Genomic DNA, 23,960 nt, shown 5'->3' with positions numbered 1-23,960 from the left:
TAGAGAGCGAGAGGGAGAGAAACAGCGGGAGAGAGAGAGAGAGAGAGAGAGAGAGAGAGAGAGAGAGAGAGAGAGAGAGAGAGAGAGAGAGGCAGACACAGAGAGACAGACAGACAGACAGACATAGCGAGAGAGACAGACAGACAGAGAGGGGGAGATACATAGAGAGAGCCAGAGCTTGAGAGAGCGAGCGCGTGAGAGGGAGAGAAAGTGAGAGGGAGAGAGAGAGAGGGGGGGAGCGAGGGAGACAGACAGACAGAAAGACAAGGAGAGAGAGAGAGAGAGAGAGAGAGAGAGAGAGAGAGGAGGCACATAGATAGAGCCGCAGAGAGAGTCAGAGAGAGAGAGAGAGAGAGCGAGAAGGAGAGAAAGAGAAAGAGAAAGGGAGAGAGAGGCAGTCACATAGAGAGCCACAGAAAGAGTGAGGGAGAGCGAGAGGGCGAGAAAGAGAGAGAAATAAAGAGAGAGAGGTGAGAGAGAGAGAGAGATAGATAGAGAGAGAGAGAGAGAGAGAGAAGACCCTACCAGAAGCCACATTAACAAGTCGGCATCCTAGCCTAGCCCGTCCCCTAATTCTATTCCTTCCACTCAAACAGACCAACAAACAAACAACTCACCATAAAAGAAAAACCCCACGACATATCATTTTTGTCAAACAACTTTATTGCTATACACATGAATATTGTTATCATCATAATCTCTGGTAAAACCAATAAAAAAAACAAAAAAAAACAAAGAAAAACCTTGTACAGCAAGATGCACTTTGATGCACTTCACATCTAACCGGAAATACAAAAATTAGTAGATAGAAAAGAAAAAACAAAAACAAAACAAAAATATAACATCACCACTAGTTCATAAACAGAAAAAAGCCACCAAAAACGAACAATCAAACCATAAAGGGATAGAAAAAGAAAGAAAAACAAAACAAAACAAACACACCGTTAAACACACACAATTCACGACGACATTGATTATGATAATAATAAAAATAATAATAATAATAATAATAATAATAATAATAATAATAATAATAATAATAATAATGATAATCAATAATAATAATAATAATAATAATAATAATAATAATAATAATAATAATAATAATAATAATAATAATAATAATAATAATAATAAATAATAAAATAATATAATAATAATAATAATAATAATAATAATAATAATAATAATAATAATAATAATAATAATAATAATAATAATAATAGAATCAGTTTACCTGAATAGATGATTATAACCAAAAACATATTATAGCGTTCTACAAGATGACAAAAGTCACATGTAATTCATGTCACATTATAAAAATCACGGATTAGATAGCAAACATGTTAACGTTGACAAAATGTTTACATCAACAACAAAACGTCAACATCAACATAATGTTGATATCAAACACAATGTTTACATCAACAAAATGTCAACGTCAACAAAATGTTTACATCAACAAAATGTCAACATCAACAAAATGTTTAAATCAAACTAAATGTTTACATCAACAAAACGTCAACATCAACAAAATGTTAACAATCAACAACAAAATTAGTTTCAATAAATGGTTAGAGAGATCGAGGGTTTGAACTACGAGTGTGAAAATCATCAGCCATTATGTTCTACTTTCCACGAGACATTTAATGCAATGACGTCATCATTCTATTTATATCACGTTACACACGACAAAGCACGAGAGAGAGAAAAATGTGGAAATAATAATATGTGGATGAAACAATGTCTAACAATGAGACAGAACATACAATACAAACGCATCCTGCTTTGATTGAGGCATTGGGTATGGAAGAAGATGAAGCTCCGAACCGGGATGCATGGAGATGTGGCATTCACTATGGCAACCCTGCAAAATGTGGGATAAGCTGAAAAGAAGAAGAAGAAGAAGAAGAAGAAGAAGAAGAAGAAGAAGAAGAAGAAGAAGAAGAAGAAGAAGAAGAAGAAGAAGAAGAAGAAGAAGAAGAAGAAGAAGAAGAAGAAGAAGAAGAAGAAGAAGAAGAAGAAGAAGAAGAATTGGATATGGAATTCGCTGGAAAGCGGGGTGGGGGGAGGGGGTTGGAGTGTTGGGGATAGGATGATTTTTTTTTCTAGTATTTATCTTTCCGCTTTGCCACTGTTTCATGCACACATTCTTTTCAGATTGTTCCATCCCCCCACGCCTGCCTGCTCCCTAATGTGTTACAAAGAACGAGAACGAGAACTAGAACGTAAAAAAAAACCAAATCGAATACATTATCAACACATCTTCAATCTTTTGCTTTCTCATAAAATGTCTCTATATTCAAGTCAAAGTGACATTAAGCTGCTAGAAGCTGTGGACTGTAACAAGTAATAAAACAAAAAGAATATAACAGCTTCAAAAAAAATATTTAAAAATACCAAATACGAAACTCTTCGGGTTCAAAACCCTTCTTCAGCCGACAACGAAAAACAATAAAGACATAATTGCATTACTTGGAAACCAGAAAAACGATGAGAAATATTTATCTGTCGTCTACAATAGCCCGAGTGTTTTAAGTCTTCAAATTATCTCTGGTGATTCTAAGGTGTCCGAACGTTTGCTTGACAGTGGGAACACATTTTCTATATGGACTCTATTTAGAGACTTACAGAAGAAAATAAGTGTCTTATTTGGTTCATAGAACAATGTTGAGTGTTTTAAATCTTCAAATTATCTCTGGTGATTGTAAGGTGTCGAAACGTTTGCTTGGCAGCGGGAACGTATTTTATATCTGGGTTTTATTTAGAGACTTAGAAAGGAAAATATGGGTCTTGTTTGCCCCATACTCTTAGAACAATACGCTGAGTGTTTTGAAACTTCAAATTATCTCTGGTGATTCTATGGTGTCCAATGGATTGGTTGACAGTGGGGTTACAGTGAATGACGTAATCAGTCGGATGGTGAAAGGTTTGAACTGAGATATTGCCAAGTTTAGTTATGAGTTCTTGTCATAAATGATGAAATCAATCCTTTTTATACACCTTTGGAAAATATCAAAGCTTAATTTCACTTCTAAATATTAATTTACAGCTAGTCAAGTTGCAAAAGTATGAAATTTGAGAAAAGTTGCTGGATTCCTTTCCCATACATCTGACCATGACTTCGTGAAAAAACACCAGATTTACTTCAAATAAAGATTAATCGAATGCTCTAGTGGGCATATTCTTTCAGAAAATGCATATCCAAACTGACACTATATCTGGGTGGGACGTGGCAGGCTCCTCGGCTTCTTGACAAAGAAAAATAATTTATTTTAAAATACATTTGACAATGAACAAATTGAATTATTGCAAAAGTTGAATAAATAATTGAACAAATCACAGAGCAGAGGATCACGGGTAATTTCTGTCATCACAGAACAATCAATTCACTAAGTATTAGGTTTAGAAATGTGTCATAGCTTGCAACACGTGTAGATCATTTCATTGACGTACAAATACAAGAAATGCACACACTCAAAAAAAAAACAAAAACAACTAAAAGGATAGACTAAGAGTAACAAGGAGACATGAGAAAAAGAAGAATATTATGTAGTTACGAGTTGATCCCAGCAGCAACTATGTATGTCTCTGTACCAAACCTGAGACTGCCATAAGTCTCCCATAGATAAAAGTGTGGGATCGTTGCCAAAGGAGAAACACTAGAATGGTTTCAGATGTGTTGATACAATTGACAAGGGAGATAATTTACAGTGGACTTTATATCACGTTCTCCAGAATGAAAAAAAAAACAACAAAAAACATACAAATTCATGACAACACAGAAGGAAGGTCCCTGACCAGGGCCTGGGTAAAAATTCTTGCCATTTAATCAACTTCATGGACAGAAAGCAATATCCATTACAAAAGCATTCATGAAACAATTCATAGACACACACACACATACACACATACACAAACATAGGAACACACACGCACATAAACATACCAATAAACCACACCAATCCCCCCACACACACATGTACACAACACACATTCACACAAAACACACACACACACACATACACACACTAAACCTATCCATAGTGACTGCCATACTCACATTTATTATTATTGCTTTGGTCACGAACCTTTCAAAAAGAAAATAACAGTTTTCCTAGCCAATGTCTTTTATATCAAATTACTTAACGCTAGCAAACTGATTCTAATGTAGATGATCAAGAAGACAACAATCATAACAACAACAAAACAAGAACAATAACAACAATACAACAAGAACAACACAACATGAACAACACAACAACAACAACCCTAACAACAATAGCAACAACAACAACATGAACAACACAACAAAAACATAACAACAATAACATGACAACAACAGCAACAACAATAACAATCACAACAACGACAACAACAACCATCAAACAATAAAAACAACAACAACAATGATATCAACAACGACAACCACTAAAACCAATTCTAAGCGAGATACAGACCGATATAAAAAACCAATGACATCTCTATTGAATGCTGTAGTCACAACCAAAAATCTCACAAATTATTGTAGCTATAATATCATATAATATAAAATAATATAATACAATATAGTGTCATATAATTAATTCTACAGTAGAGTAAAAACAGAATCCACCCATTGTAAACATCCACTACAATCCAAACATTCTCACTCCAGGTAGTCTCATAATGTCCACATAACAGGTTCCTGATAAATGATGATGATGGTGACGACGACGACGGTAATGATGATGATGATTATGATTATGATGATAACGAAGACATGATGATGATGATTACGATGATGATGTATGCATGCATGTATGCCTCTCACCATATTTTTATTTATCTCAACCACTTACAAGATAATATAACATTAATAAAGTACATTAAGAATCACTCACATTTTACCCTAAACCAAAGATGAATGATTTCACGGGGACACAGGACACAAAGTACAATCTTTTCGTTTTGATCACACAAGAGTTAGAAGTTAAAAAAAAAAAAAAGAAGATGTACCGATAATTGAAACCTTTCGGCAAGAAGCGAGCTGTGACTGGATTCAAATCAACAAAGGACCATAATCCCACTCTCTAAGCACAACCAAAAAAAATGGGTTACGTCCCTTTACATAAACCATTGTTACAAACCTCAAAGTTTTGACACGTTAAACTCAAATCAAATCAATAAGGGACGACAACTCTCTGTCTAAAAAAAAAAATGTTACTACAAATTGGATTGAGTCGATTTCAATCAACTATTGTAACCAACTTAAAAATATGGACATATTTAGCTGAATTCAAATCAACAAAGGACATTAACGCACTATATTGACAAAAGAAGAAAATATTATATAAAATGTATTGTGTCATCGCCCCCCCCCCCCCCCCCCCTAAATTCAAGAAGAAGAACAAAGCCTAAATCATACAAGGCCAGAGAGCTGAGTGCCATATCTGTATAAAATATAAACATTCTGACTACATCATTAGTGACTGCTTCTGTACAACTACATACCCATTTACCTCTGAGTAGATTGACCACACAGTCGACAGAGTAATACTGAATATAAACGCTTTTAGAACGATCTTGGACTTAGCTCTGTTTACATTTCTTTTTACGAAAATATGAAAAAAAAAAAAATGGGGAAAAAAAATCATCAAAGAAAGCAAGACAGAAAAAGAAAGTAAAGAAATGAAACTCTGTAAATAATTCTACACAAAAATGCATGTATGGATTGCATCCCTTTTCTGGTACCAACGTCCTAAAAATAAACAATAATTCACTTTTTACAAAAGTATTACAAAACAAGATTAATAAAATATGTATATATATATAATATATAAACGCAATATAGTCAATGTTACTTGCATTACACATAGGGGGACCGCTATATAATGTTAGTAGCATCCCTAATTCTGGGTATGATAAGTAGAAAGCAATGAAAACCACCAGCGTCATAGGTCATAGGTCACAAGAAGCATCGAACAATTCACACACTGACAATACTGCCCTCCTAGTGTTAGGTTTGGTTGATATTCCATTACAAACCAGCCATTTTATACCATTAGAATCCTCGGGGTTCGTTTAAAAACTACAATACATTCCCGCCATATTCTGGGAAGAAAAAAAAAACAAAACAAAAACAACCAAAACAATGTTGTTGTTTAAAAAAAAACAAATAATTTGACCTTGTCATAATCTTTCAAACCTGGGGATTTAGATGAAATCTACAAGACAGTCTCAGGTTTGGACAAGGCGAGTGTCGATCATCTAATCCATCGATTTATGAAGGACAACTTTTCTGGCCAAAGTCAAAGATGAGTTTGTTTATTTGATGTTTGTTTTTTGTTTTTTCCAGAGTATGTCAGAAAACTGGACAATAATTAACAAAAATATTCAACATAAATATTGCATTTATAAAGCGTCTATCCACAGTTTGAATACCATGCTCTAGTCGCTTCATAATAAATAATTCTCTAAGAGATAACAGAAAATTAAGCTATTATAGACGCATGGCGGCCTTCTTTCTCTTTTTTAGGCGCCGGTGCGATCTTAGAAAGGCGAGTTACTTTCTACATTCTGGAACCAAAACGATCGATGACGAAGAAGAAAACCAGGATTTGTCCTCGGACGTCAACAAACATGCCCGGTGACTTGAATTGCGCACAAGACAGGGTCGGGTGGCGACGTCTGAGGATCCTTGGATTTCTTCCACAATGTTGGTCGATCGGTTCAGATCCGGAAAGTAATCGTTAACTCGCTAATAAGTACAAACTGGTTTTGTTATTAATCCACACTGAGTCATGAGTGATTTCCACTTGTATTGTCAATATAAAAAAAAAACAAGTTATTTATGGGACTATGGGAGCGATCTATAATATTCATGTTTTCGTCCAACTGAGTCATCAATCACATGATTTGTTGCTGTTCAACGATTGGATATTTCTCAACAAATGTAAACACACTGCTTTACAAAAGTTATAAGCTGAATAAAATGACCAATCGTGATGTTAGATATTTAAAAAGTTGTGAACACTTTTCACTATGTGTGTTGCTTTGAGCACATTTTACAATGTGACCAATGACCTCGAGCACATGGAAAGTTAATATAGATCATCCCCATTAGTTTGAAGATTATCTTTCAATTATTCTTATATCAAAATAAACTGGAACTGGACGCCAGTCCAAAATCTTTGACATAATCATATTATGGATACAAAATTGACAATAGTATGGAGTTTCTAATCTATCTATGGTATAAAAATACAATGGAAGATGAGGGTGTGTTGTGTGTTGTTGTTAGATTGGACAATGAAGGTGTGTTGTGTGCTATTATAGTTATATTATTGGGAAGTGAAGGTGTGTTGTGTGAGATGTGTGGTGTGTTATTATACAGACAGGGACACAAAACTGTTGGACTAGGAGATGGAGGTGAGTTGTGTGGGTGTGGGTGTGTGTGGGTGGATGGGTGGGTGTGTGCGTGTGTGTGTGTGATGCTGTGTGTGTGGTGTGCTGTATGTGGTTATACATATTGGACATAAAACTGTTGTACTGGAAGATGGAAGTGTGTTGTGCGTTCTGTGCGTTGTGCGTGTTGTGTTATGTTTTGTTATACAGACAGGGACACAAAACTGTTGTACTGGGAGATGGAAGCAAAGAGTGTGTAGGGTAACGTAGTTACCAAGAGCTCTCACTTCTCTTAACCGCAATGCTATTGTCGCGTGCCAGGCGAGACAGCGAGGTGGGTGTGCTCCGCGTGTATCATGCGCGCTAGGCTTACTGATACAATGAAGAAAATACGAGTAGAAGACGGAAGATGCTTGGCTTCACCAAAAGCGGGAAGTGAGAGCTCTTGGTAACATAACAATCGTTACCTACACGCTCTTTGATGGAAGTGTGTTGTCTGTTGTGTGTGTGGTGTGTTGTGTGTTGTTTTTAAGACAGGGACACACAACTGTTGTACTGGGAGATGGAGTTGTGTTGTGTGTGCGTTTGTGTGTGTGTGTGTGTGTGTGTGTGTGTGTGTGTGTGTGTTATTGTTGTGTGTTGTTAAAAAGACTGGGACACAAAATTGTTGTACTGGGAGATGGAGGTGTGTTGTCTGTTGTGTGTTGTTATACAGACAGGGACACAAAACTGTTGTACTGGGAGATGAAAGTGTGTTGTCTGTTGAGTGTTGTTATACAGACAGGGACACAAAACTGTTGTACTGGGAGATGTTTCTCTTGAGGATGTCGGAACACGGTCCAAGAACACGTTCGAATCGAGCTCTGTCCAGCTTGACACACTTGAGTGGACCTCTGCTGACCACTGTGGCTGCACGTGGCCGATCTAGCAGTAAGGCGATCTCACCTGGACGGAATGAAGAAAAATGTTTTGTATTTTAAATTTGTTGCAATAAACCAGTAAACTGTTGACCAATAAAAAATCACGGGATTTGTGACATATTGAGCTTTTTTTCATATAGCGCAATAGCCACTAAATGTGCTCAAACCACTCTACAAGGGATCCCTGGTTAACACATACAGAGAGAGAGAGAGAGAGAGAGAGAGAGAGAGAGAGAGAGAGAGAGAGAGGGAGAGAGAGAGACTAAGTCTGCTTACCAAAATAGTCGGATGGTCCCAAACGTCCCACCTCCACCGGCTCTTCGTTCTCAGAACGTCTCTGTAGAACTGCTGCAGATCCCTGGGAAGACAAGACAAATGGACCAGTTATTACATTGGACATACAATGGTTGTCAAGCACTCTGGACAGTGTGAGGGTTGCACGGTGGGCCGCACTATCCATTATCATTGTCATCGTCATTGTCGTCATCATTACCATTAACATAATAATAATAATAATAATAATAATAATAATAATAATAATAATAATAATAATAATAATAATAATAATAATAATAATAATAATAATAATAATAATAATAATAATAATAATAATATTAATAAGCACATGTCTATAACGCCATCATCATCATCATATCATTATTATCATCAAGATCATCAGAGGCGCATAGTCGAGTCATTGAAAAGAGTTCTTTACTCACAATTATCTCTTATCTTATAAAAACATACAAAACTGGACCCCGCTCTTACAGTCACAGAAAAGTCCCCCAGCAAGGGCCTGGGCAAAAGTAATTCATCCTTTCCCGGGACAAGAGCACAATGGGAGCGATTTATATTCAGGTTTTCGTCCAACCAAGTCATCAATCGCATGATTTGTTGCTGTCCAACGATTGGATATCTCTCAACAAATGTAAACACGCTGCTTTTTTTTAAAGACATTTTGTAAACATACTCATGTGTCAAGCTGAACAAAATGACAAATCGTGATGTTAGATATTTCAAAAGTTGTGAACACTTTTCACTACGTGGGTCACTTTGAGCACATTTTGGAATGTGACCAATGACCTCGAGCACATGGAAAGGAAATATAGATCATCCCCATTGCAAAGCGGCTATGTGGTCTAGTGGTATGACACTCGCTTTCGAATTGGAAGGTCCTGGGTTCGAGCCCCGCTCGGCGCATAGTTGAGTCCTTAGAGAAGGCTCTTTACTCACAGTTTCTCACCATACTCAAGTGTAAAATGAGTACCTGGCCGTTTACAGCATTGTCTCTGTCCGAAAAAAAAAAGTAATATAGCCAAACAGGCGTCATGTCCCGTCCTACATGTTACGTTTTGCTGTTGTCCAGCTCCAGCGTTTTGAGCGCGTTTAGTGGATATCGCTCTACATAAATGCTCAATTTTAATTTTTAATTGCAAAGTCACGGCAAAGTGGACGACTGATTTGCGGGAGGTAGAAAACCACCAGGCGTTACGTCACAGTCACAGCGTAAACGAGTCCAATGTTTAATGATGATTAAACCTTGGTCGTGGTAAGGTTGTAACCACCAGATCGATGGCCTAACACAATAATAGATTTAACATATAAGATACACACGGAGCATTATTTTCTCTAACTTTCCCACCAACACTTGTCTCACCGCGTAATATGTTTTTGTTTTATATCATCGTAAAGCGCTTAAGAGCCCGTGATTTATTATTATTATTATTATTATTATTATTATTATTATTATTATTATTATTTATTATTATTATTATTATTATTATTATTATAGAACACCGTATTATATTATTATTATTATTATTATTATTATTATTATTATTATTATTATTATTATTTATTATTATTATTATTATTATTATTATTCATTATTATTATTATTATAGAACACCGTCTTTTGGTGTCAATAACACATCGTGTATTCAAGAGTGCAGCCATTATAAGAAAGAAAAGGGGGAATAATTTATCGTCACTGACACAAACAACTTTTGTTTCGCAACTATCTCGAGTGGAATTTACGATCTTCAGTTTTGCACAAGAAAAGGAGGTCAAGTGGACATCTTGCTGTATAAATCTATTGATGTAAGTCACTACCATCAACATCTCAAAAATAGATGATAATGGTCACTACCAATATCGGTACACACTGCCGTCAGTCGAGGACGCCACTGGCCCTGGGGCAAAATACACGAATTGGATCATATTCATCACTTCCCAACAAGTCATTACAATGAACCAACTTTACTGCCAACTTCAGAAAGACGCGTGTTTAAAACAATTTAGCCAGAAAACTCGCCCTTCAAATATCGATCAATTTATATAGCCCTCAACTTGGGAAAAAAAAAACAACCCAAAAACAAACAAACCAAAAAATAAAAAAACACTCAAAACCTTGGACTTAAACAAAACCTCGCAAGGTCCCAGGTTTGAGAGTTTTTGTGGAGATGAGGTTTAAATGGGTCGAAACTTTTGAAGGACAAGTTTTCTGGCCAAATTTTTTAATTCGCATCTTTCTGGAGTACAGCAGTTAGCTGATTATATAATAATAATAATAATATAATCTACAATGATATTTACATATCATGAATACACATGTATTGTCTGCGTGTGTGTGTGTCCATGTGTGTTGTGTGTGTGTGTGTGTGTGTGTGTTTAACAAATCGTTATTGATGTTGTTGTTATTAAAAGGAGACTCACTAAACATGTGACCAAACAATCTTTTGAAAACACACAGTCGACTTTTCATTTGTTTACGTGATCAAATCCCTGTACAGTACTTGTGTGTCAGTTCAAGATGTGTAGTGTTCAAGATGTGTAGACTAAATTTCCAATAATATTGATTATATCGAGGAAGAATTAATTAATGACCGTTACCACTACATATTTCTATATATAAAAAAAAATCAGAGGTTTTTAATAATTAATTATTACTATTTTGATTAATTATTCGTTGCGTTTCGGTGCGATGTACTACTGGCGTGTTCTGTGTGTTGTTTGCATAACATTTCATATTCAGTCCGGACGCACTTTGGGTAAGTGAATTTGGTCGTGGCCTTCGAAAATTAAAAAGCCTGATACTAAAACAATTCGATAAAAAAGACGACGGAGATAACGGGAAAAAGTGAATTGTGAGTCGTAATTAATAGCTCAAATCAATGGAATCATTTGTTTTCTTGAGCACTTCTAACAAATATTCACACTTTTTTACTTTCGTTTAGTGATCATCGTCTTCTGTTGCGGCGCTACACTGCAGCTCACGCCTGGGTTATTCTAGTCTTCCCTTTGAATGAATCCTAAAGACAAATTTCCCCTAATAAAGGGATTTTTTTTTGCGTGTGACGTACTTTTTTTTTTTTTTTTTTTGGGGGGGGGGGGGGGGGGGGGGGGGCAGAATCAGGCCTTGCGATTAGGAAGGCTATGGGTGGAGGGGGTGGCGGAAGGTTGGGTTTTTGTTTTGTTTTGTTTTTGTTTTTTGTTTTTTTGTTTTTTTTTTCTGGTGAGAGATAGAAGGGGTGAGTGGAGACGTTGGAAGTTCAAGAGCTCGCAACAATGTTTTTTTTAAACGGTCACCATGGAAACAGCACGCTGGAAGGGAGATGCTTACACGCTCATGCACAAACACACACACACACACACACACATACATACAGACACACACTGGACGAGATCGACAGATAGATAGATAGATAAATGGAGGGATGGATAGATAGATAAATAGATTGGATGGGTGGATGGATAGATGGATAAGAATGATGGACGGATGGATGGATTGATAGATCGATGGATGGATGGATGGATTGATAGATCGATGGATGGATTGATAGATCGATGGATGGATTGATAGATCGATGGATGGAAAACGTGTGTGTAAGTTTGTATGTATGTGTATGTCAGAGAGAGAGAGAGAGAGAGAGAGAGAGAGAGTGAGAGAGAGGGAGAGAGAGAGAGAGAGAGAGAGAGAGAGAGAGAGAGAGAGAGAGAGAGAGAAGGAAGCAAGAGTTTAAAAAGGACAAAAAAGCAAGGATAAAAAAGAAGGGATCATTGACACTTCGTGACTATCCCATCACCTCCAGGATTATCAATAATCCGTCATTTCATTTCATATTTTCCCTCCGCAGATACAAGAGCTTTCACCGAATACGAGAATGGAATTCGTCAAATCGTGTCCGAATTCTTATCGGATGTAAACAAAACCCACAGCGACAACCAGGGACACAAAGATGAAATAACATCTCCTACACGACTCCAGGAAAACAACGGCAACGCCAGCAGCGTTGTAGAGGAGACTAGGCCCATACACAATGACACACACCAAGCCAGTTCTGCCCACAATGGCGTCCTATTCTCAAAGTTCCCCTGCTCTAGGGTGGCACCATCAAAACGCAAACCCAACTCCGTCCACGAGCTGCGAGCTGCAGACATCGACATCGTAGCGGCGATCGGGGATTCCCTCACAGCTGGAAAAGCTGCGGGAAGCAAGGGCGTCGCTGCGGTTTTATTCGATTACAGAGGATTGTCGTGGAGTATCGGAGGAGACGGCACGTTCGATACTTTGCATTCTCTTCCCAACATCCTCCGCGAATACAACCCGGATCTCTACGGCTTTTCAAACAGCATCGGAGATCTCATGTCTCAAGCCGCCAGATTAAACGTTGCCAAAAGTGGCGCCACGTCAGACAACCTGGCATTCCAAGCCGCTCTCCTCATCCAGCGCCTGAAAAACGACCCACACGTGGATTTTGACGACGACTGGAAAGTGATTACAATTCTCATCGGCGCTAACGATCTGTGCCGATCGTGTAAATCCGTATACACTCCCCTGCGATACATCAACCGTCTCCAATCGGCTCTGGACATTCTCCACGACTCCCTGCCCAGAACGTTCGTCAATCTCGTGGAAGTCATGCCGGTTGAGCTGGCCAGATTCCTACCGCGTGACCCGTTCTGCAAACGTATCGAGACGTATTACTGCGGATGTGTCCTGACGCCTAAAACGGAAACCCACTTTAACCGCGTTGTGACGTACAGGAAGGAATTCCAGCGCCTGACGGAGGAGTTAGTCTCCTCGGGGAGATACGACGACAGAGACGATTTCACGGTGGTCGTCCAGCCTTTCTATAAAAATTTCAAATTGCAGATGATCCCTGGCACCCGAGAAATAGACTATAGTATCTTTGCTGTAGACTGTTTCCATCTGAGCATGGAGGGTCAGTCCCGAGGCGGACTTGGACTTTGGAACAACATGCTACAACCCATAGGACAGAAAAGTACGGACTGGGGAATCACCGAGAGCATGTTATGTCCATCCGAGAGCCATCCTTACTTGGCCACGGCGAAGAATAGCAAAAGGCTGTTCGGGAAATTCCGTGGACTCGTCAAGCACAAGTGGATGAAGAAAATCATGACGTCATCGATAAAGGAGTTAACACAAAGAGGGCAAGAGCGTGTCGATACTGGGATAATCAACGTTTTTCGGACAGTTGAAGGGGTGGACGACCACGTGATAAGCAGTGACGGCGATAAAGACGATCGTAGAAACAAACAATTCAATGACGTAATCACACAGACAAATGCATCGTTCCGTTCCTTCCATACTCATTCCACTGAAAGCAGCGGCAACAATATTTCGTCTTCTGGGACTTCCGGTAACTGGACAGAGGTGGTAGATGTAGTTGTAGAAGTATTCCGGGACCAGCCAGAACCCTGGGAAATCTGGAGTATGGTCTTGGGGTGGACGCTCCTGATGACCACTGTCCTCATGTATTGTGTCACCATGAAAAACGTAAAAACTAGGGAGAAATCGCCTTTACCACCACCGGTTGCCATAGCAACCATCGACATCAACAAACATTGATATACCAGATCAAATTCATTTTAAACTTTTAGATACCATTTTTTTTTCAAAAGTTATAAATTCTTTGATCCATTTGAACAAAAACTTAAAGTTCAGTCTAAATGCAAATGTTCAAAATGGATACAACACTGTGCCAATTTGGGTGTGTGTGTGTGGGATGGAGGGGGGGTTTAAATGAACATTGAAAGAAAATATATTGAATCGACAAGACGAAAAAACGCAAGCAAGATACCAAATGTGTGTGTGTGTGTGTGGGGGGGGGGGGGGGGGGGGTGACTTTTAAAACCTGCTCCGTCACATCAAGATAGAAAAAATGAGTAAACACTCGAGAAATATGTTGGACCGTAGCCTTGGTTAACTTATAGATACAATGAAGTTGACGTCACTCAGGTCTTTGTTATTGCTTTTTGCCATCCTCGTTTATGAGTAATTCTCACTAAAGTGCATTAACCAGACTATAAACGTTCAAGGTTACAATAATAGTTTTTGTGTGTTGGTCCGTTATACTTCCGGATGGCAATGTTGTGAGCTTCTTAGCCAAGCGCATACTAATCTATATCGTACCAACCAACACACAAAACAATGTGTAACCTTAAAAACAATTCGATCACACGCCGCTGCGCTGTATGGCCTGGAGCAAGTCACCTCGCCCTTGTTTTTGACAAGTTTGGGTTTAAAATAGATTTATGCAACAGAATTATTAGGGGGGCAGCGTGGCTTTGCTTCGTACCCGAAAGGTACCGAGTTCGATCACCCACCGCTGCGCTTTGTGGCCTTGAGCAAGTCACCTCGCCCTAGCTCAATTTGCGGCGCCGCACTGGGGTTGGCGCCTGAATTATTCCAGTCTGCCTTTGGAGTAGACCCTAGAGACAAATTTCCCCCATGGGACGAATGAATAAAGGGAATTATTATTATTATTGTTTTTGTTCCAGTCTTTGTTTGGAACAGACCTTACAAACTAATTTCCCCTTGGAGATGAATAGATGGAATTTTTTTCCTTTCACCTGACAATTCCTAGACTTCAGTCGTCCTTCCAACCCCTTGGACCCAGGAAACTGGAGTTTATCCCAGTTTCTACAGCATGACAAAAGCAATTGATTGGTGTCCTTTGGATAGGACGCTAGTCCATCGCAAAGCACTTTCCATCAGATTAAACAGACCCAGCTACCCAATAACTGCTCTGGGTGGACATGGGGGTCAGAAAAAATCTCGACTGCACCCGAGATCGATCACGGTCCCTTTGGGTGTGAAGCGAGTGCTCTACCAACTGTGTATCGGGAACGGATTGTTATGTTGCATGAATAAAGGGAACATTTTTTTCATTCACCAGATAATTCCTGGACTCACCTCCAGAATAATAAAGAAATCCTCTCCAGGCTCTCCTTGTCTGACAATTTCTTGCTTGTCTTCAAACAAAACCGGTTCCAGTGCATCGGCTACAGTCAAGCGTTCCCATTTATCCAGATTCTCTGTGGTGGATAGAAAAAAAAACAATCGTGGATAGAAAAAAACAAAACATTTGTGGGTAGAAAAAAATAAACAATTGTGGTGTGACACTCGCTTTTGGATAGGAAGGTCCTGGGTTCGAGCCTTGTTCGAAGCATAGTCGAATCCTTGGAAAAGGCTCTTTATTCACATTCTCTCACCATTCTCAGGGTGTAAAACGAGTACCTAGCGTTTACAGCGTTGTGTCTGTCCGAAAAAAAAATTACAATATCGCCTAACAGGCGCCATGTCACGCCTTACAATGTTAAGTGTTGCTGTTAGCCAGGGAATCCTTGTAAAGCGCTTTAAAGCACGTTTAGTGGATATTGTGCTATAGAAAAGCTCAATTTAGTTAAGTTAATCTAATTCAACGTCTTACTTACCTAAAATGGAAACCTTGCTCAGGAAATCCTCATAGATTTTCCTCTTTCTAATCGTACTGCCCTGTGGGAAGAAATAGAAGGGATGGATAAAACAAAGTCATTGCCTAAAATCAACATCAATTCCTTGACTCCCAAAGCGCAATCGCACCACCAGAACTCATTTTTGATAAGACATAATATAGGTGACGTCATTAGAACCTTGTTGGAAATTTCCATCCACCAAGCTGTGTGACCTTGAGCAAGTCACCTCTCAGATGAACTACCACACAGACATACATACAATCTGACCTATTCGGATGGTCCCTTACACACAATCGGCCCTCGCCTCTACACAATTCAAAGTGATACTAGGCTGCTAGAAGCTCAGGACTTTAAGAGTACGTGATAAACAAAAATGAAATATAACAGCTTCAAAAAAGAACAAAATACCAAACACGGAACGTTTCGGTTTCAAAACCCTTCTTCAGCAATAACAACAACAACAACAACAACAACAACAACAATAAAGACATAAATAAATACATGACTAAATTCCAGTTTGACTATAGAGATATAGTTTACTTTACAAGATTTTTCTACGGAGTGGACCTATAAAATATCTCTGTTGTCAATTTCGAATTTAGTAATGTATTTATGTCTTTATTGTTTTGTTTTGTTTTTTGTTGTTTTTTTGTTGGTAGCTGAAGAAGGGTTTTGAGCCCGAAACGTTCGTGTTTGGCATTTTGTTCTTTTTTTTAAGCTGTTATATTCACTTTTGTTTATTACTCCCTCCACAATTGGCGTTCGGCCCTACACAACCGGCCTTCGTCCTTACACTCATCCCATACACAATCGGCCCTCACCTCTACATGATTGGCCTCTCCCCCCCCCCCCCCCTACACAACCGGCCTTCGTCCTTACACTCATCCCATACACAATCGGCCCTCACCTCTACATGATTGGCCTTCCCCCCTACACAATCGGCCTTCGTCCTTACACTCATCCCATACACAATCGACCCTCACCTCTACATGATTGGCCTTCCCCCCTACACAATCGGCCTTCGTCCTTACACTCATCCATACACAATCGACCCTCACCTCTACATGATTGGCGTTCGCCCCTACACAACCGGCCTTCGTCCTTACACTCATCCCATACACAATCGGCCCTCACCTCTACATGATTGGCCTTCCCCCCTACACAATCGGCCCTAACTCCCTTTGCAGCGCTGCAATGTGGCCGTCACGTGAATTATTCTAGTTTTCCATTGGAAAAAAAAGACCCAATAGACAAATCCCCACTTGTGGATAAATAAAAATGGTTTTAATTGATCACTTATTTCATCATCATACACGGTCCCAGCCAATACTTACCATTAATATAAGTCTATAGCTGTCCCTGTCAATACCCCAGCCAATACTTACCATTAGAATACGTTTATAGTTGTCCCTGTCAATACCCCAGCCAATACTTACCATTAGAATACGTCTATAGCTGTCCCTGTCAATTCCCCAGCTAACACTCACTATTACTATACATCTATAGCCGTCCCTGTCAATACCCCAGCCAATACTTACCATTAACATACGTATATAGCTATCCCTATCAATACCCCCTTAATGTTTACCATTAATATACGTCTACAGCCGTCCCTGTCAATACCCCAGACAATACTTACCATTAGAATACGTCTATAGCTGTCCCTGTCAATACCCCAGAGTTTGACATCATTTTTAGCCTGGAAAACAAAAGAATATTTGGCGTATTTCCATGATATATAATGAGTAACCAAGACATATAGCCCGAAGGATTCCATAATGTTATGGTTGGTTATGTTGTGATGATATTGAAATAAAAAGATCTGATGGATTTTTAAAACATGGTTCTATCAAATTTTAAAATACTTTCGTGATAGCTGTACCTGTTGCATCCCCTGAAATTTTTCCTTTCATTTGTGACTTACTCGTGTCATAATCTTAATCTAGAAATCTATTTAACGATTTATAAATCAAAAAAAACAACAACAACAACAAAACAAATACATGTTGGTAAAAAAAGAAGAATAACATGTAAAAAAAACTACGTGTAACACATGAATTTGTATGGGAAACAAAGTTATATATCAACGTGCACTTATTTACAGGTCTGATACCCCAATTCATTATGAGCTCATTGTTGTAATGGAAATCTCAAAAAATGACGCAAAATACTGTCCATTACAACAATGTTGAACTAGGCCCATAAGTGGGTTCGGATGTCAGACCTGCAGATTATGTATACGTCGGTATATTATGCTATTCTGAGAAAAGCCTATTTTATTAGTTGAACAAAAATGTCTTCACATTTTTTTAATAAAATCAAATTTCCGATTTAAATGTAAGGACAATAACATACATAAGTATAATTTGTTCTTTTGTCAAACCACAGCCTGTATTGACTTATAGATAGTATGAAGTTGACTTCACTCATGTCTTTGTTATTGTGTTTTGCCATCCGCGTTTAGGATTAATTCTTATTAAACTGTATTAACCAGACTATAAACGTTCAAGGTTGCACATAGTTGTGTGTGTTGGTAGGTTATACTGCCGGATGCTTCTTAGCCAAGCGCATACTATCTATAACCTGGCACGAAGACTTGTCTTTGACATAATTCATAGATTAGTGCATCGCTTCGGGAGTTGTCGCACTGCTGTGCTTAGAAAAAAAACAAAAAATGATCTCATTGCTTGAATTATTGAATACAACTCATGATTTGTTGGTTGTTTTTTTGTTGTTTGTTTTTGTTTGTTTTGTGGTCTCCCCTTGTATTCTGACAAAACTAAAGATAGTATGCGCTTCGCTAATGAGCTCACAACATTGCAATCCGATAATATTACGGACCAACACACAAAACTATGTGTAACCTAAAACGTGTATATTCTGATTAATACCGTTTAGTAAGAATTGCTCATAAATGCGGATGGCAAAAAAAAAAAACAACAACAAAAAGACAATAACAAAGACCTGAGTGACGTCAACTTCGAACTACCAATAGATACTTAGATAACCGCGCCTCTCGGACAGTCGTCATAATGTAAACAATGACAGTGTTGGTAAACAAAGCGATGGTATATGTCTGAGTATAATACCCACTGTTCTACCGCTTGATCAATAGAACCAACACGAAAAACTATGTGTAAACTTAAACATTTATAATAGGGGTAGAGGTCGATCCTGAATTAAGTCGAGGTTTTCTTTTCCTCTGACCCACTCTGTCCACTCAAGCGAGTAGGGATTAATTGGGTGGCTCGGTCTGTTACCTCTAGTGGTAAAGTTCTTGTCCTATCCAAAGGATATCAAGCAATTGCTACTGTCCATTTCACGCCATAGAAACCGGTGTAAAAGTCTGGCTCCTGGGCCTTATTTGTTCTGAGGGACTGCTCTGCCTAATTTGTTCTGAGGGACTGCTCTGCCTAATTTGTTCTGAGGGACTGCTCTGCCTAATTTGTTCTGAGGGACTGCTCTGCCTAATTTGTTCTGAGGGACTGCTCTGCCTAATTTGTTCTGAGGGACTGCTCTGCCTAATTTGTTCTGAGGGACTGCTCTGCCTAATTTGTTCTGAGGGACTGCTCTGCCTAATTTGTTCTGCTCACTCTTACCTTGACCGTTGCTGCCCGAGGTGTTCCATAAATAAGCGCCAACTCCCCAAAGCTCCCGCCTTCTCCTATACTGGTGACGTGGACGTTGTTGACGTGAATCTGTCAGAGAGTGGTTACGATAGAGGGTTGACATAAATGATACACTTTGTTTATTGAGGTGATAGGGTTGAAATAAATCATACACTGTTTACTGATGTGATAGAGGGTTGAAACAAATTATAAAACTTTGTTTATTGATGTGATAGAGGGTTGAAATAAATCATACTTTGTTTATTGGCGTGATAAGGGGTTGAAATAAATCATACACTTAGTTTATTGATGTGATAGAGGGTTGAAATAAATCATACACTGTTTACTGATGTGATAGAGGGTTGAAATAAATTATACACTTGGTTTATTGATGTGATAGAGGGTTGAAATAAATTATACACAGAGGGTTGAAATAAATCATAAACTTTGTTTATTGATGTGGTTTATGTATACTAAATGACAGATAAAATTATGGTAAATTCACAACACATGGAGCAAGCAAAGTCAAATAAATAAATACCTGAATGATTAAATAAATATAATGATATAAGTATATAAAATAAATAAATGAATGAATGGATGAATGAATAAATGGTTGAAAAAATACATGAATTAGGTGAACATATAAATGGAGGAATGGACGAATGACTAATAAATGAATACAGAACTGGTTAATGGCCAAATAAATAAAACTGAATAAATAAATAATAAATGGATGAATGAATGAATAAATGAATAAATGAATAAATGAATGAATGAATGAATGAATGAATGAATGAATGAATGAATGAATGAATGAATGAATGAATGAATAAGTACACGTTTGTTTTTATCTACTTGTATTGTATTCTTTGTTCTCTCCCTATCCCAAAAAAAAAAAAAAAAAATCAACCAAGACTGGTTTTAATACCATACCAGCTATACCATGGTATAATACTACACGCCATAAATATAATGTAAACAAAAACAAGCTGTTGCTATTCAAACAAAGGGAAATAACTCACATCCACTTCTCCCTGGTCTATGACGTAAAAGTTGTCTCCCTCGTCCCCTGGGGGAAGAAAAGAACAATATTATTGGGGAAAAAAAATAAATAAATAACACAAACACACACATATATTCACACACAGACACATCTCTCTCTCTCTCTCTCTCTCTCTCTCTCTCTCTCTCTCTCTCTCTCTCTCTCTCTCTCTCTCTCTCTCTCTCTCTCTCTCTCTCTCTCTCTCTCTCTCTCTCTGACAGGAGAGACCCTACTAGTAGCTCTCACGAAACACCTGTATTGGGGTGGGGGGGAACACCTGAATTGGGGTGGGGGGGGGGGATTTACAGGTGTTGTTCTTCAGCCATCATAAGACCCACTGGGAAGAATTGTATTCCCGTTTTCTATGACGTTAAACGGACAGGACGCTGTTCCAAAGATCTAACAGACCCACCTACCTAATCACGACTGGGTGGACAGGGGGTCAGAAAAAAAAAGAAATCTCGACTTCACTCGGGATCGATCACTGCCCGTTTGCGTGAAAAGCCCGTGCTCTTCGTTAACTTATTGATAGTATGCACTTAGCTAGGAAGCTTATCACATTGCCATCCGGAAGTATAACGGACCGACACACAAAACTGTGTGTATCCATGAACGTCTACAGTCGCGTTAATACAGTTCAGTGATCATTACTCATAAACGCGGATGGCATAAAACAGTAACAAAGACCTGAGTGACGTCATCTTCGAACTATCTATATAATCTGACACTGACCAAATAATGACGTCAAAAGACAAGTCTTTGATCATAAAAAAAAAACATATCGTGAGTTGTATGCAATAGTTCAACCAATGGAATCAATTGTATCCTTAAGCTCTACTAACGACAGCTCACTAGACGCTGCACAAACCTTAAAATGACGTCAATCTATAAGTCATAGAGGGTTCTAGTGTCAGGCTATAGATAGTATGCAGATGACGTCACTCAGGCCATTGTTATGGTTTTTGCCATCCGCGTTTGTGAGTTGTTCTCACTAAACTGTATTAACCAGACTATAAAAGTTCATGGTTACACAGAGTTTGTGTGTTGGTCCGTTATACTTCCGGATGGCAATGTTGTGAACTCCTTGGCCAAGCGCAATCTATCTATATATGTTAACGATGGCTTCGACCATGGCCTTCGTAAAGTTATAGCCTGACAATGACCAAACAATGATGTCAAAATGCCACTACAAAAGAAAACAAATCGTGAGTTGTATTCAATAGTTCAACCAATGAAATAACATGTTTCCATGAGCACTACAAAAACCAAATAATGACGTCAAACTGCCAGTCCTTTTATTTTGGATTTCGGTGTCAGGCTATAACATAACGATGGCTACGCTTCGGCTCTATCAACTGAGCTAAAATGGTCCTAGTGTGTTGGATTGACATACATCATCTATCCAAAAAAAAATTTAAATCGAGCTTTTTATATATCCACTAAACGTGCTCAAAGCGCTTTACAAGACGTCCCCGGCCAAGAGCAACATTTAACATTTAGGACGGGACATGACGCCTGTTAGGCGATATTACATTTTTTATATTCGGACAGAGACAACGCTGTTAACGACCAGGTGCTTATTTTACATGATTAGTAAGGTGAGAGAATGTGAGTAAAGAGCATTCTTCAAGGACTCAACTATGCGCCGAGCGAAGGTCGAACCCAGGACCTTCGGACCACAAGACCACACTATAGCCTATCAAAAGCGGTACCTTGTAGAATGATGACCTCCCCGGCATGTCTGTGGACAGGAAACATGGCGTCGAAAATATCACTGGAAGAAATAAAAATAAAAGAGAGAGAACAATGAGAGGGGGGTGGGGGTGGGGGGGGGTGATAGAAATTCAGATTAACAGACATATAATTGTAATAAATGAACGGAAATGTTGAAAGTTACACATGACAACAAGACTCTAATGCTGTGCTCACCGACTTGACAATAAACACTCCCAGAGCTGCTAACTGCTAACAATAAGGGAGGGGGGGGGGGGGGGCAGCGTGGTTCTGCGGTACGGTCTTTGCTTCCTACCCAAAAGTTCGACTACCCGCCTCGTTGTGAGGCCTTGAGCAAGTCGCCTAGTGCTAGCTCAGTTTGATACGCTGCACTGCGGCTGACGCCTGGGTTATACCAGTCATCCCTTGGAATAGACCCTAATGACAACTTTCCCCTTGGGAATGAATAAAGGGAATTTTATTTTAGTTATTTTATTTTAACTTTCTCGTCTCGATTATAATATCATCATTTCAGTCTCGGGTCTATAATATTGTAAAGATAGTATGCACTTGGTTAAGAAGCTTACAACATTGCCATCCGGAAGTTTCACGGATCAACACACATAACTGCGTTTAACCATGAACGTTTATTGTCTGGTTAATACAGGTTAGTAAGTACTCATAAACGCGGATGACAAAAAAAAAAACAAAAACAAAGACCCGAGTGACGTCAACTTCGCTCTATCAATAGTACAAAACCAGGGGGGACGTAATCCATGACCATTTCCACCCCTGTGGTATTGGAGGCAAGCTGAATGGGAAAACGGGGGACGTTGTCCAGAGCTGTATATTGTAAATCTAAAAAATTCGTAGTTTCCCAAGGAAAAATTGAAAAGGTCACAATAAATAGCATTACAAATCAATTATTTCTTGTTTTTGTTTTTAAGGGTTTTACGGCGCTTGCAACACACTCAGGCCATACCAGCGCCAGTAAAAAGGAAGAAAATGGGTTAGTAAAATGTTCTAGATTTACAATTAAAGCACCCAAGAAAAGGTAAGACAAAGGGGAATTGGTTCAAATAGGAAACAGATGTAGATTCCAAGAGCACACTACCAACGTACTTAGTTTGAGATAACCTAAATGTGTCATTCAGACACAAGCACAGGTCCCTACTAAGAGGAATATACTCAAATGTTTACAAATAATGTATAATATGTTAATAAATCATAATACAATGCATAACAGAGAGATGATTTTACAAGGGAAAAAATATCTTCTCCCAAAACTAACAATACATTTGACTGTTTCTCTCCCAGCTAGGGTATCCGGCCAGTGCCAGGACAAAATCAAGTAATTTCATTCCAAGAGAAAGACAGAAAGCATACTGGAAAGAAGATAAAGGGGGATAGAAGACACAGTAAATGCCTCCCTGCCCACTACGGGAGGTCAGAACCCCACCCAGAAATCAATTATTTGCTCTCAGCATAATCAAAATAGGCTCAAAAGTCCCATATACAGATCTAAGC

At 38.6% G+C, this 23,960-nt stretch overlaps 3 protein-coding genes across 7 annotated transcripts in view; 1 reads left to right on the top strand and 2 right to left on the bottom strand.

The window, feature by feature from the left end:
* Positions 1-23,960, bottom strand: part of LOC144973384 (uncharacterized) — a 226,549-nt gene that overhangs the window by 95,037 nt on the left and 107,552 nt on the right. The gene's annotated exons all lie outside the window — the stretch shown is intronic.
* LOC144973386 (cAMP-dependent protein kinase regulatory subunit) overlaps positions 8,077-23,960 on the bottom strand; it is a 182,398-nt gene continuing 166,514 nt past the window's right edge. For all 3 annotated transcript variants that reach the window (XM_078915747.1, XM_078915745.1, XM_078915748.1), the window contains exons 4-11: positions 22,433-22,494; positions 20,701-20,747; positions 19,667-19,765; positions 17,707-17,766; positions 16,047-16,107; positions 15,526-15,647; positions 8,583-8,664; positions 8,077-8,331 (exon numbers count right to left, since the gene is read on the bottom strand). In XM_078915747.1, coding sequence (XP_078771873.1) covers positions 8,159-8,331; positions 8,583-8,664; positions 15,526-15,647; positions 16,047-16,107; positions 17,707-17,766; positions 19,667-19,765; positions 20,701-20,747; positions 22,433-22,494 — 706 coding nt within the window. In that variant the 3' untranslated portion in view covers positions 8,077-8,158. The remainder of the gene's footprint in view (positions 8,332-8,582; positions 8,665-15,525; positions 15,648-16,046; positions 16,108-17,706; positions 17,767-19,666; positions 19,766-20,700; positions 20,748-22,432; positions 22,495-23,960) is intronic.
* LOC144973385 (phospholipase B1, membrane-associated-like) lies at positions 10,987-15,556 on the top strand. Its single transcript, XM_078915744.1, has 3 exons — positions 10,987-11,092; positions 11,232-11,356; positions 12,443-15,556. The coding sequence occupies exons 2-3, from the start codon at positions 11,290-11,292 to the stop codon at positions 14,176-14,178; spliced, it is 1,803 nt and encodes a 600-aa protein (XP_078771870.1). The 5' UTR covers positions 10,987-11,092; positions 11,232-11,289; the 3' UTR covers positions 14,179-15,556.

Source organism: Berghia stephanieae, chromosome 5, assembly GCF_034508935.2.
Source record: "Berghia stephanieae isolate SIO BIC M18660-M18661 chromosome 5, UCSD_Bste_1.3, whole genome shotgun sequence".
Classification (NCBI taxonomy): Eukaryota; Metazoa; Mollusca; class Gastropoda; order Nudibranchia; family Aeolidiidae; genus Berghia; species Berghia stephanieae.
This window is presented reverse-complemented; position numbering and strand designations above follow the sequence as displayed.